Source organism: Clytia hemisphaerica, unplaced genomic scaffold, assembly GCF_902728285.1.
Source record: "Clytia hemisphaerica strain Z4C2 unplaced genomic scaffold, Clytia hemisphaerica genome assembly, whole genome shotgun sequence".
Classification (NCBI taxonomy): Eukaryota; Metazoa; Cnidaria; class Hydrozoa; order Leptothecata; family Clytiidae; genus Clytia; species Clytia hemisphaerica.
In genome coordinates this window covers 350,164-362,935 of record NW_027103829.1, presented here as the reverse complement: position 1 = coordinate 362,935, position 12,772 = coordinate 350,164, and the positions used below count along the sequence as shown (strand labels likewise).

General features: G+C 38.2%; 1 protein-coding gene across 1 annotated transcript; it reads left to right on the top strand.

Moving 5' to 3' along the window:
- The first annotated feature begins 4,943 nt into the window (after positions 1 to 4,943).
- On the top strand, positions 4,944 to 8,713 carry LOC136806783 (piggyBac transposable element-derived protein 4-like). Its single transcript, XM_067063361.1, has 3 exons — positions 4,944 to 5,289; positions 5,470 to 5,676; positions 5,828 to 8,713. The coding sequence occupies exons 1-3, from the start codon at positions 5,264 to 5,266 to the stop codon at positions 7,839 to 7,841; spliced, it is 2,247 nt and encodes a 748-aa protein (XP_066919462.1). The 5' UTR covers positions 4,944 to 5,263; the 3' UTR covers positions 7,842 to 8,713.
- The last annotated feature ends 4,059 nt before the right edge of the window (positions 8,714 to 12,772 follow it).

The following is a 12,772-nucleotide window of genomic DNA, read 5'->3' as shown; positions in this document are numbered from 1 at the left end:
GCGGATAGAGTCTGTGTTTAAGACAACGGCTACTTCCGTAAAAAATTCCCGTCTTCACGTTTGTTCCTCTTAGATGAAACTCGTCTTAGACTATAGCATAGTCTAATACGCACTTATAAACGCACTTAAACGCAATTTATAACACAAGTTTTCCATTTTTTTCTGAAAAACCCTGTATTTTGAATACGAGAAGATGGATAAGTGTAAATTCTTACAAATTTTGTTGAATTTCATTGTTATTCATGATATCAGCCAAGGGCTGTGTAGGGTAGAATAATTTGAAATTCCCTCCACCAAACTCCTGTTCTTCCATGTGTGATTTTATTTTTTTCACTGAAAAGAAATTAATCTAGAATCGTAAAATTGAAAAGGAAACCTTTAAACCTTTAAAGAAACTGCTGGAAGTTTGAACATAACGAATCAAATCATGAAACGTTTAAAATCTTTCAAAAGCATTCAGCTACAAGCTTTCTGCTTTCTCTTAGTATTTCACTGGTTCTATGTAATCTTCAAACTACTGAAAAAGAAAAATCAGAAACGAATGTCGAGACTTTTTCTATACATTATTTATAAAATAACATAACGTGACTCAGGTGGTTTTGTGTGCTTAGCATGAATGATAAATGATTCAATGACGTCGTTTAAGAGAAGATTTGCAAAAATTATAAAACCTGTGTCACTCCATGTTCATGGTCACTCTGAATAAACAAGCTCTATTTTGAATATCATCCATTTTTTCTTTCATGATGGCTGTTCCATTGCAATTTGACTAGCATCTGAAATGGTTTTCGGCTTGGACTGAGATTTATAATTTCTATAAGAAGCCCATCGGTAATGAAATTGAAGTCCATTATCATTCTAATTAAATCTTAATTGTAACATACAATCTTGCCTTATTAAACTCGAAACTATCTTTATCTTTCTGCAATTATCAAAAAATGTTCGGATACAATATAACAAACATTCTAGTTTTACCAAATACCTTTCATTCTAGAATCTCAATACTGGTCATTTGTGTCTGAACTAACCTACCAAAAGTTCTCAAAAATTGAATCAACTACGCACAGAATTGCGAAACAAAGGTAGATGCACTCTTTAACAGACTAGCTGATTAGCAATAGAATTTGTCAGCAATTTCACTGGATTTAGAACAAATGCTATGATTGTAATTGTTTATGTATATTTTTTGACATTGTTTGTAAGGAATAAAAATGTTCTAAATCAAGCTATAAACAGTTTACTATAAAAAGAACATAAATCCCAAGTATCGATAAACAATTTGATTACTCAACTCCTTTTAGCTTAAGGGATTATCTAGTGTAACTAAATAAACTATTTTTTTTTTTTTTACTTTTGAATTGAAATATGTTACTTAGTAGAGGCCCCCCAGCGGACCCTTAATTCACGCAATCACGCAATTTTTTTTCGAAATTCACGCATTCACGCAAATTTTCCTCGACTTTCACGCAATAACCCAATTTTTCAGAAAATCGGAAAATTTTCGGGAAAAATCGGGGAAACATTGGAAAATCGGGAACACTGCACACAATCAGTGGAAAAAAGGGAAAATTCACGTATTCACGCACAAAATAACCCAGATTCACGCATTCACGCAGTCAAAAAGTGGATTTTCACGTTCACACAAGTTTTTTCAATTCACGTATTCACGCATTTTTTTTTCAATTTTCACGCATTCACGCAACCGAAAATGCCCATTCACGCATTTACGCAAACCGCTGGGGGGCCCCACAATGCGGGGGCCCCTTAGTATACTAAAAAGCCAGAAGTCAGATACCAATTTCTTTCATCAAAGATGGTCGCACCATTTCAAAACTTTAAGCCTGAAAAGATGTCAGTAAACTAAAGATTAAGTTGAGGGAAATTGTGGAAAAAAATTAAGTCAAAAAGTTACAAAAATTTGCCATTGAAGGACTAAAATTATTTCCCTAATACTTGAAAGATAAATTTCCATCAATTCCGACTTTATTTTTGACAATACTCTACTAACAACATTTCATACAAGAAGTTTAGTATTCGCGAGATATTGCATAACACACCATAATTGAATTCATCATTGAATGTAAGATTTTAATTCCCTAAACAATTAATTGGCATAGAATTTCGTAATTAAAATAAATACAAAATATAATCAATTAGATGCCCAAGGAGAACAAAAATGAAGACCATCAAATCTCATTAATACACCTCTTTCAATCAAAACTCAAAAGTCCGGGGGGGGGGGGGGTACTACCCTTGCCCACCGACGGTGGTGCTCCGGTGAGGTGCAAAAAATGGCCTCGCCTTATTAGTACCCTAAAATCTTGAAAATTCAGGTCGTTTGTGTGATGACGTGATAAGGCCTTTTTTCTAGAGTGATTACGTGATTTGGAAAATTTTTCTTCGTGATTGCGTAATCAGAGGTCAAAACGTGATCGTGATTTGAAAGATTTTTTAGTCGTGATGCGTGTTTTGGACTTTTACAAAGGGATGCGCGATCATCCAAATGTTTTCTATTTTACGTAATCGTGGTTGAAGCCAAAAAATTGCGTAATATCGTGATCAGAGTTACCGCTGGGGGAGCCTCCTAAACAGATTCTGAAAAGTAACAACTACTACATACTAAGCTAGATACTAACAATGAATTATTATGACATATTTTGTTTGCGTTCCTAGGGTTTATCTGGTAAGGGTCCAAGTTCGCTTCTCTTCAGCTATGAATTAACTGTCACTCAAGCCCGAATGAAATAAAAAAAAAGAAAACCTGTATGTTAATGCTATGGAAAATTAACAAAATTCAATATAATTGAAAAAGCTACAAACGTAACTTAGGCAACTGCTCTTAATTTTACCATAATCAAAGATAAACTCCCTGTTTAAAATCACATAATTCTATTAGAAACATATCTCAATTAAGCCAAAAGCTGTTCATAATTCGGCCAAACCCAAAAGAAATGAACTTTGACCAGTGAAATGGTTCACGTGTACATTCGAATGCAAACTTATCAAGAACTTTGACCCTAATGCTTGGCAGTTTCTTCAGTCCGCAGAGAGCCAAGTTTTCCTTAGGAGATTTATCTTTTTAAACTATTAAGCCTGAGATTAGTTTAGGTAGTATCATCACAACAAAGTTTGTCACATGAAACAGAAATACGATATACAGGGAGGGAGTTGAGGGAGTTAATCAAAAGAAATGCGGGAAAATTGAAATTTCATCTCAATGGTGGCGCCATTTTTCCACTTTTTTTATTGTAAATTTATAAAATTTTCTCCTACGCCGGCTATTTGCAGGGGGGGGGGGGTTCACTTTTACGGTATGACGGTATTGGGCCTTTTTACCCCCGGTAAATCGGTATTACGAGAAAAAACGACGGGATTACGGTATTTCATTTGCTACCGGTATCGGTAAATTGCCTGTTTTTTTATCGGTATTTCGATATTTTTATCAATAAAAAACGGTATTTCGGTATAAAACTATTAATCTTTTAGTTTCATTCCGAAAAATTTTCAAAAAAGATAAGTCTATTCCGCTATTTTAACCAGTAAAATTTCTTGCTCGCTTCGCTCACACAATCTTGGATGTCCTACTTATTGTCATGGTGAGGTTATTCAAAATAAACAAAGCTTTACGATATCTAAACAAATATTTTCGTTATTTTTCTGCGGGTTTTGTGATGCAAATACTGCATCCGACGAATGAGTCTAAATAAAATTTTCTCTGCCAGCACTAAATGGTATGGTCGTCTCTGCGTATTCACTTATATTACTACTAAAATACAATACACTGATACTGCAGTAACTTAGAGACAGTAAAGGTGGTATTTACTCCTTCAGTAATTAGTAAAAGTAGGTAGTTCTAAAAACATCTTGTGCAGCATCGAACAATTAAAAAATAATTCACATCATGATGCACATGATGCGTTTTCAGGCAATCTAGGCATTCTAAATTTTAAATTTTTTCTTGGGCGAAACTATTGGAACACCGCACCGGGTACGGCAGGTACGTCGCTCGCCGTACCATATTTTTGCCAACAAACGGTCAGTGTTAAATAAAATCTAAAATTGTGTGACCAAACAAGGCATACTTGGCTAACAATAGCGCTTCGCTCGCGTTATTATTTTCCATTTATTTTCTTTCCTCCAAAAGGGGGGGGGGGGTTAAACTTTAGAATTCGCGTCCTCTAGTTACACCACAGCACCACCTCTATGAAGCCTGTGTTGAGGTCATCTTACGGGTCTGCGAGGAAGAAATTATTGGGCGAAAGGCTTGATTTTGCATTTGCCTCCCATAACAAGCAAGTAACTTTGGCACGGCATTGCTTTATGAAAGCTCAAATAGCTGTAAAAGAGGCCTTAAAAAGTCGACGATATCGAGAAACAAACAAAAATAGCAAAAAACTTTATATATTGGCGAAAATGTTTGGTGTAAGAATAGGTCAATCTGTTTAAAAGAGACCATAAAAAGGTTAAATTTAGCATAGCAATAAGGTCACAATCGTTTAACCAAAGATGTAAAAGTAAAATTGGTGCGTGAACGTGAGATGTTTTTTTTCGGGCGTGAATACCTGAATTGAGGGTTGACTAGGGGGCCTCATAAGTACAAGACTTGTTTGTACAGTTTCTAATTTGTTACTACACAATAGATTTGATAACTGAAAATTCATTATTTTCGAGAAAAAAACAGAAATATAATATCGGTATCGGTAATAGGCTTCCTTTACCGACGGTACTACGGTATTTGACCCAAAATTTTGGCGGTATGACGGTATTTAAGATCCCTGAAACCAACCCCCCACGGCCTTTAGGACAAGTATCAAGCCCTAATTTTGGCTTTCAATTTCCGCGTTTACCCTGTGAGTCATTTTCCTTCGTTAGGCCTTTAAACCCACCCCACAGCCTTTAGAACAAGTATCAAGCCCTAATTTTGGNTTGATTTAACTCTTTCTGGACGGGTCCACCTAAAATCGTTCCATATGGAACGATGACGTCAGAATGTAATTTTGATTGATCTAGCGGTCCATTTCTACTCAAATAAAAAGCAAACGGCGCCTTATAAAATTGCCGATCGAATGAGCCTAGCCTAGCTTCGCTACATATATTTTGGTGATGGTTCAAAGTTCAAGAAACTGAAATGCAAGCAAAATGGCGACTTCTAAAAACACTAAATGTTTTGATCTCAATTATGCTGTGAATTACATGCTAGACAGTGATAATTCTGATATTGATTCCTCTCAGTGATGAAGAAGAAAAGCTGGATGATTTGTTGATGGGTTATTCAGATTATGACCAAACGTAAGTTTGTTTTTGACGGATTTCTTCGGCCGCGCAGTTTCTTGAATCCTGAAAACCTTTATTGAAATGTTTACTTATTCACAATCAGAAGCATATGTACTTGTTTTTATTCTTGCTGGGATACTAGGGATCATGTTGAAACCTAAAGTGTTCTTATACAACAACTTTTAAATATTTTAGAGACGATGAAGTTGATGACGTAGTTGATGTTGTTGAAAACAAACCCAGTGACGGTACACTACCGCCATCAGTTCCACCGCAAAGCGCGGCTTGCTCAACAGACTTCACAGAAGATGATAATGAAGCAAAAACATCTGAATTTTCAATATACTATGACCAGCAAAGTAATACAATAATGGAAGAACTACCATCCAATACACTAATAAGGTATAGTCTCTGATTTCAAACTCAAGCGCGACATGGCGCTTTCCGTTACACGTGTAATTATGAATATTTATTTTCCACATTTTGTTTATGAATAAATTTAAATAAAGTGAATAATAAATTATTAAACCTAGATAATTCTTTGTTCTTTTAGTGATGAGATCCACCTTGAAGCAGCTGATATCTTAATGGAAAACCCAACAGCAACTGAAAACAACAATCATCGTATTGAACGCATTGTACCGTCATCGCCAAAGGATGCTGATGAAACATCGCTATCAGATAATGAACCCTGTTCTTCTGAAGGAGCTGAAGTAATGTTTATTGATGATGAAAGTGTGTTAGAACACATATCTAATTACAGAGGAAAACAAAAAGCTGCTAAAAGAGACATCCGCAAAAGGGAAACTAAGGTAACCCCCCCAGTTGTAAAAGAGTCCGCTGCGAAAGATACTTCAAAAATAAAAACATCGGTCAAAAAGACTGCTCCGAAAAAAGATGCCCCCAAAAAAGCTGCCCCAAAAAAGACTGCCCCAAAAAAGACTGCCCCAAAAAAGACTGATGGTGATAATCAATCTAATGAGTCAGATGGCGTAGAAAAAAGTTATGACGATCCAGATACTCCTAACACTTTACCAGAATTCAATCCCCATCGAGAGCCGGGATTTCATAATGATGTACCAATCTTGCGTGGTTGTGAAGAACTAGATTTTTTCCAATTAAATTTAACAGATGACATTATCAACACCATTGTAACTCATACAAATACTTACGCATGGCTGAACATCGAAAAGAAAAAGTCTTTCGCCAAGGTTGACGGTTCATGGAAAGAAACAAACGCTGCAGAAATGAAAAAATTCATCGCCTTGATTCTCTACATGGGTATAGTTAGACTTCCTCAAAATAACTTATACTGGAGCACCAAATCTTTATTTCATGGGTTATGGGCAAGGGCAATAATGTCAAGGGATAGATTCAAAGCACTCTTGTCTGTTTTACACGTTGTTGATCCTAGTGAAGAAGAGAAAGACGACAAGCTAAAGAAAGTAAGACCTTTCATCAATCATTTTCGAAACCGATGTAAATCGCTTTATCAGCCGGAGCAAAATCTAGCAATTGATGAAAGACTAGTGAAGTCCAAGCACCGCTCAGGAATTAAGCAATACCTCAAAAATAAACCCGCCAAGTTTGGTATAAAGTTATGGGTTATAGCAGACAGCGCAACTGGGTACACATGGGATTTTATTGTCTACACAGGAGCAGGTGATGGTATTACTGACCCAATTCATGGACTTGGATATGGTGTTGTAATGAATTTATCTAAGCCACTTTTCCTTCAAGGTTATCATCTGTACTTTGATAACTTCTACACCTCTAGCATTCTTGTTGAAGATCTGTTCACAAAAGGCATCCCATCATGCGGCACTACTGTCGAAAGTCGAAAAGGTTTCCCTGACTCCATGAAAGGTGGCAAGTTCTGGGCCAAAGCGAAAGAAAGAGGGGATATGAGATGGGCGAGAAATGGGAAAGTCCTCAACGTACAATGGAAGGATAACAAAGTGGTAACAATGGTCAGCTCCATCGACCGCGCTGATAAGTACGTTGAAGTTGAAAGAAAGGTGAAAAATGATGGGAAATTCTCAAAAGTTGCCGTCAAACAACCAGAATGTGTCCATAAATACAACCAATTTATGAATGGTGTTGACAAATCCGACCAGCATTTGGCAAAATACAATCTTCTGCGCAAATGTATCAGATGGTGGAAGACCTTATTTTTCCATATGGTTGATATTTCTGTCGTCAACGGCTTTATTCTATTTCAAAAGCATCGCTCTATGAATCCAGGAAATGAGTCACTGGCACGCTCCAATTCCTACGCGTTACTTGATTTCAGGCAAGCAGTTATTCGTCAACTGGCCAACCTCAATGAATATGACAACCCTCCTACCTACAAAAGTTTCCGGCCTGCACCTGATGGACGATTTAACACCGTGCACGTTTCAAGTCAAGTTAGCACTAAGCGGAATTGTGCTGTATGCTTCAAGCGCTTGCATGTAGAATACAAAGTGCGTACCAAGTGCACCGCACCACAATGCAATGTTCATTTACATGTTAGAGATGAGAATAATTGTTTTGATATATGGCATAACTCAATGAAACATGAATAATATTTGACAGAGTTGCAGCAGTAAATTCATTTGTTTTCTTGTGTTTTGAAATGTAGTCTTCGCATTAAGACAAGCGGTGCCGATAACTTTTTCTCAATATCTTTAGATCTAAAAGGGCTATCTTCATGAAATTTTTTGCAAATTTTCAGAAATTCCCAGGAGAACAATTTTCTAAGTCAAGTATTTATTTGGAAACCAAAACTTTAGAAACAAGGAGCTTCTAAAGTGAAAAAAATCGATTTTTTCATGAAAATTCTGCGGTTTTCCGCCATTATGGATTTCCGCCATTATTGATTTCAGAATTTTTTTTGACAATATTTTTCTCCAAGGTATAAGCTTTCATTTGAGGGGTCATTGAGCTTCTAAAGATGATTCTTACTAGAGTTATAAAGGATTAAGTGGAAGGGTATATTTTTCCATATATTAGTATTTCACAAAATTATTTTCCTTGTAACAATAGTTGACCAATTTTTCTCGATATCTTCAGATCTAAAAGGGCTATCTTCATGAAATTTTTTGCAAACTTTCAGAAATTCCCAGGAGAACAATTTTCTAAGCCAAGTTTTTAGTTGGAAACCAAAACTTTAGAAACTAGGAGCTTCTAAAGTGAAAAAAATCGATTTTTTCATGAAAATTCTGTGGTTTTCCGCCATTATGGATTTCCGCCATTATGGATTTCAGAATTTTTTTTGACAATTTTTTTCTCCAAGGTATAAGCTTTCATTTGAGGGGTCATTGAGCTTCTAAAGATAATTCTAACTTGAGCTATAAAGGATTAAGTGGAAGGGTATAATTTCCATATATTAGTATTTCACAAAATTATTTTCCTTGTAACAATCGTTGACCAATTTTTGTCAATATCTTCAGATCAAAAAGAGCTATCTTCATGAATTTTTTTTGCAGATTGTCAGAAATTCCCAGGAGAACAACTTTCTAAGCCACACTTTCGATGGAAAACCATGGGTTTTAAGCAGTGAGTCTTGAAAATCGAAAAAAACAAAAATTTCGTAAAATATTCCGCATTTATTCCGCCATTATGGATTTCTGCCATTATGGATTTCAAATTTTTTTTGAAAATTTTTTTCTCCAAGGTATAAGCTTTCATTTGAGGGGTCAGTGAGTTTCTAAAGATGATTCTAACTAAAGTTATGAACGTTCAAGTAAACATGTCCAAATTTGCCAAAAATTCACGTCGTCCAGAAAGAGTTAAAGAGGCCTTTAAATCCCGGGAAATGTCTTATATGACGGAGAGAAAATGTAAACAAACTATTTTCAATAGTTTGAAACCACCTACTTTCGATTTTAACTGTCAAAACAAACTGGAAAATCAGGCAAAATATCCTTTTGGAAATTATGAGCTCATTGACTGCTGTAACTAACTTTTTATGTTTATTTGGTGGAAAATGGTTTGTTTTATTGGTTGGAAATGTTATGTATTGCTTGTTTGTAGTTTAGTCAGTGTTTGAGGTAAGTTTCTGCCTCCTTATTCTTTAGTATGACGGTACATTAAGGGTGAGGACTGGAGGCTTGCCGGCCGTCATCGACCGGCACCGAAACCCAAGTTAAGGCTTCTGATAAGGCTGCAAAGAGTTTCAAAGTGTATATACTATGTTATTTCTATTGCTTTCATGCTGGTTGATGATAGGAAAGTCATTTTTAGCTGTTTTTAGTGATATTTCCAATAAAAATTACCTCAAGGGGCCTCTGCCTTACGTGCCTCTGATTTACGTGGAAATTTTCTCGAAAACCAAGGTTTTCTAAAAATGAATTCTGCCTTTTCTAGTAAAGGTATGATTGTGATTTTTTGGCTGGCAGTTGTAGTTATAATGGTGGAAACAATGAGCCATAAAATTATGGTATCGCAAATGTTCTCCCCACTTTTTTTTTAACCGGAACTTAAAATATTGAAAAATATGACAAATTGCGTTTTGAATTTTTTTCAACTCTAAGGCAGAAGACTACTGTGTCACCATTGATAGAGGAAAATCCTTTATTTTAACATTTTTGGAAAGCAAGATAGTTGGGCTTTCCAGATTGGGCTTATTTTTTTTAATCGGTTTAGTAGATCAAAAGTTATGACGGAAAGCGTAAAACTGTCATTTTTCCCAAAACGACAAGGCCTGCACGGGGTGAAGTTCCCAGAGAGAAGGCGTGGTAAAGGTTAAACCCACCCCACAGCCTTTAGAACAAGTATCAAGCCCTAATTTTGGCTTTCAATTTCCGCGTTTACCCTGCCAAGCCAAACGCGGTGAGTCATTTTGCTTGGTTAGGCCTTTAAACCCACCCCACAGCCTTTAGAACAAGTATCAAGCCCTAATTTTGGCTTTCAATTTCCGCGTTTACCCTGCCAAGCCAAACGCGGTGAGTCATTTTGCTTGGTTAGGCCTTTAAACCCACCCCACAGCCTTTAGAACAAGTATCAAGCCCTAATTTTGGCTTTCAATTTCCGCGTTTACCCTGCCAAGCCAAACGCGGTGAGTCATTTTGCTTGGTTAGGCCTTTAAACCCACCCCACAGCCTTTAGAACAAGTATCAAGCCCTAATTTTGGCTTTCAATTTCCGCGTTTACCCTGCCAAGCCAAACGCGGTGAGTCATTTTGCTTGGTTAGGCCTTTAAACCCACCCCACAGCCTTTAGAACAAGTATCAAGCCCTAATTTTGGCTTTCAATTTCCGCGTTTACCCTGCCAAGCCAAACGCGGTGAGTCATTTTGCTTGGTTAGGCCTTTAAACCCACCCCACAGCCTTTAGAACAAGTATCAAGCCCTAATTTTGGCTTTCAATTTCCGCGTTTACCCTGCCAAGCCAAACGCGGTGAGTCATTTTGCTTGGTTAGGCCTTTAAACCCACCCCACAGCCTTTAGAACAAGTATCAAGCCCTAATTTTGGCTTTCAATTTCCGCGTTTACCCTGCCAAGCCAAACGCGGTGAGTCATTTTGCTTGGTTAGGCCTTTAAACCCACCCCACAGCCTTTAGAACAAGTATCAAGCCCTAATTTTGGCTTTCAATTTCCGCGTTTACCCTGCCAAGCCAAACGCGGTGAGTCATTTTGCTTGGTTAGGCCTTTAAACCCACCCCACAGCCTTTAGAACAAGTATCAAGCCCTAATTTTGGCTTTCAATTTCCGCGTTTACCCTGCCAAGCCAAACGCGGTGAGTCATTTTGCTTGGTTAGGCCTTTAAACCCACCCCACAGCCTTTAGAACAAGTATCAAGCCCTAATTTTGGCTTTCAATTTCCGCGTTTACCCTGCCAAGCCAAACGCGGTGAGTCATTTTGCTTGGTTAGGCCTTTAAACCCACCCCACAGCCTTTAGAACAAGTATCAAGCCCTAATTTTGGCTTTCAATTTCCGCGTTTACCCTGCCAAGCCAAACGCGGTGAGTCATTTTGCTTGGTTAGGCCTTTAAACCCACCCCACAGCCTTTAGAACAAGTATCAAGCCCTAATTTTGGCTTTCAATTTCCGCGTTTACCCTGCCAAGCCAAACGCGGTGAGTCATTTTGCTTGGTTAGGCCTTTAAACCCACCCCACAGCCTTTAGAACAAGTATCAACCCCTAATTTTGGCTTTCAATTTCCGCGTTTACCCTGCCAAGCCAAACGCGGTGAGTCATTTTGCTTGGTTAGGCCTTTAAACCCACCCCACAGCCTTTAGAACAAGTATCAACCCCTAATTTTGGCTTTCAATTTCCGCGTTTACCCTGCCAAGCCAAACGCGGTGAGTCATTTTGCTTGGTTAGGCCTTTAAACCCACCCCACAGCCTTTAGAACAAGTATCAACCCCTAATTTTGGCTTTCAATTTCCGCGTTTACCCTGCCAAGCCAAACGCGGTGAGTCATTTTGCTTGGTTAGGCCTTTAAACCCACCCCACAGCCTTTAGAACAAGTATCAACCCCTAATTTTGGCTTTCAATTTCCGCGTTTACCCTGCCAAGCCAAACGCGGTGAGTCATTTTGCTTGGTTAGGCCTTTAAACCCACCCCACAGCCTTTAGAACAAGTATCAACCCCTAATTTTGGCTTTCAATTTCCGCGTTTACCCTGCCAAGCCAAACGCGGTGAGTCATTTTGCTTGGTTAGGCCTTTAAACCCACCCCACAGCCTTTAGAACAAGTATCAACCCCTAATTTTGGCTTTCAATTTCCGCGTTTACCCTGCCAAGCCAAACGCGGTGAGTCATTTTGCTTGGTTAGGCCTTTAAACCCACCCCACAGCCTTTAGAACAAGTATCAACCCCTAATTTTGGCTTTCAATTTCCGCGTTTACCCTGCCAAGCCAAACGCGGTGAGTCATTTTGCTTGGTTAGGCCTTTAAACCCACCCCACAGCCTTTAGAACAAGTATCAACCCCTAATTTTGGCTTTCAATTTCCGCGTTTACCCTGCCAAGCCAAACGCGGTGAGTCATTTTGCTTGGTTAGGCCTTTAAACCCACCCCACAGCCTTTAGAACAAGTATCAACCCCTAATTTTGGCTTTCAATTTCCGCGTTTACCCTGCCAAGCCAAACGCGGTGAGTCATTTTGCTTGGTTAGGCCTTTAAACCCACCCCACAGCCTTTAGAACAAGTATCAACCCCTAATTTTGGCTTTCAATTTCCGCGTTTACCCTGCCAAGCCAAACGCGGTGAGTCATTTTGCTTGGTTAGGCCTTTAAACCCACCCCACAGCCTTTAGAACAAGTATCAACCCCTAATTTTGGCTTTCAATTTCCGCGTTTACCCTGCCAAGCCAAACGCGGTGAGTCATTTTGCTTGGTTAGGCCTTTAAACCCACCCCACAGCCTTTAGAACAAGTATCAACCCCTAATTTGGCTTTCAATTTCCGCGTTTACCCTGCCAAGCCAAACGCGGTGAGTCATTTTGCTTGGTTAGGCCTTTAAACCCACCCCACAGCCTTTAGAACAAGTATCAACCCCTAATTTTGGCTTTCAATTT

Excerpts from the sequence above, each read along its gene's own strand:
- LOC136806783 (XM_067063361.1), top strand. The coding sequence starts at position 5,264 with ATGGGTTATTCAGATTATGACCAAAC. Across the intron at positions 5,290-5,469 it reads TATTCAGATTATGACCAAAC|AGACGATGAAGTTGATGACG; the intron begins GTAAGTTTGTTT and ends TAAATATTTTAG. Across the intron at positions 5,677-5,827 it reads CCATCCAATACACTAATAAG|TGATGAGATCCACCTTGAAG; the intron begins GTATAGTCTCTG and ends TTGTTCTTTTAG.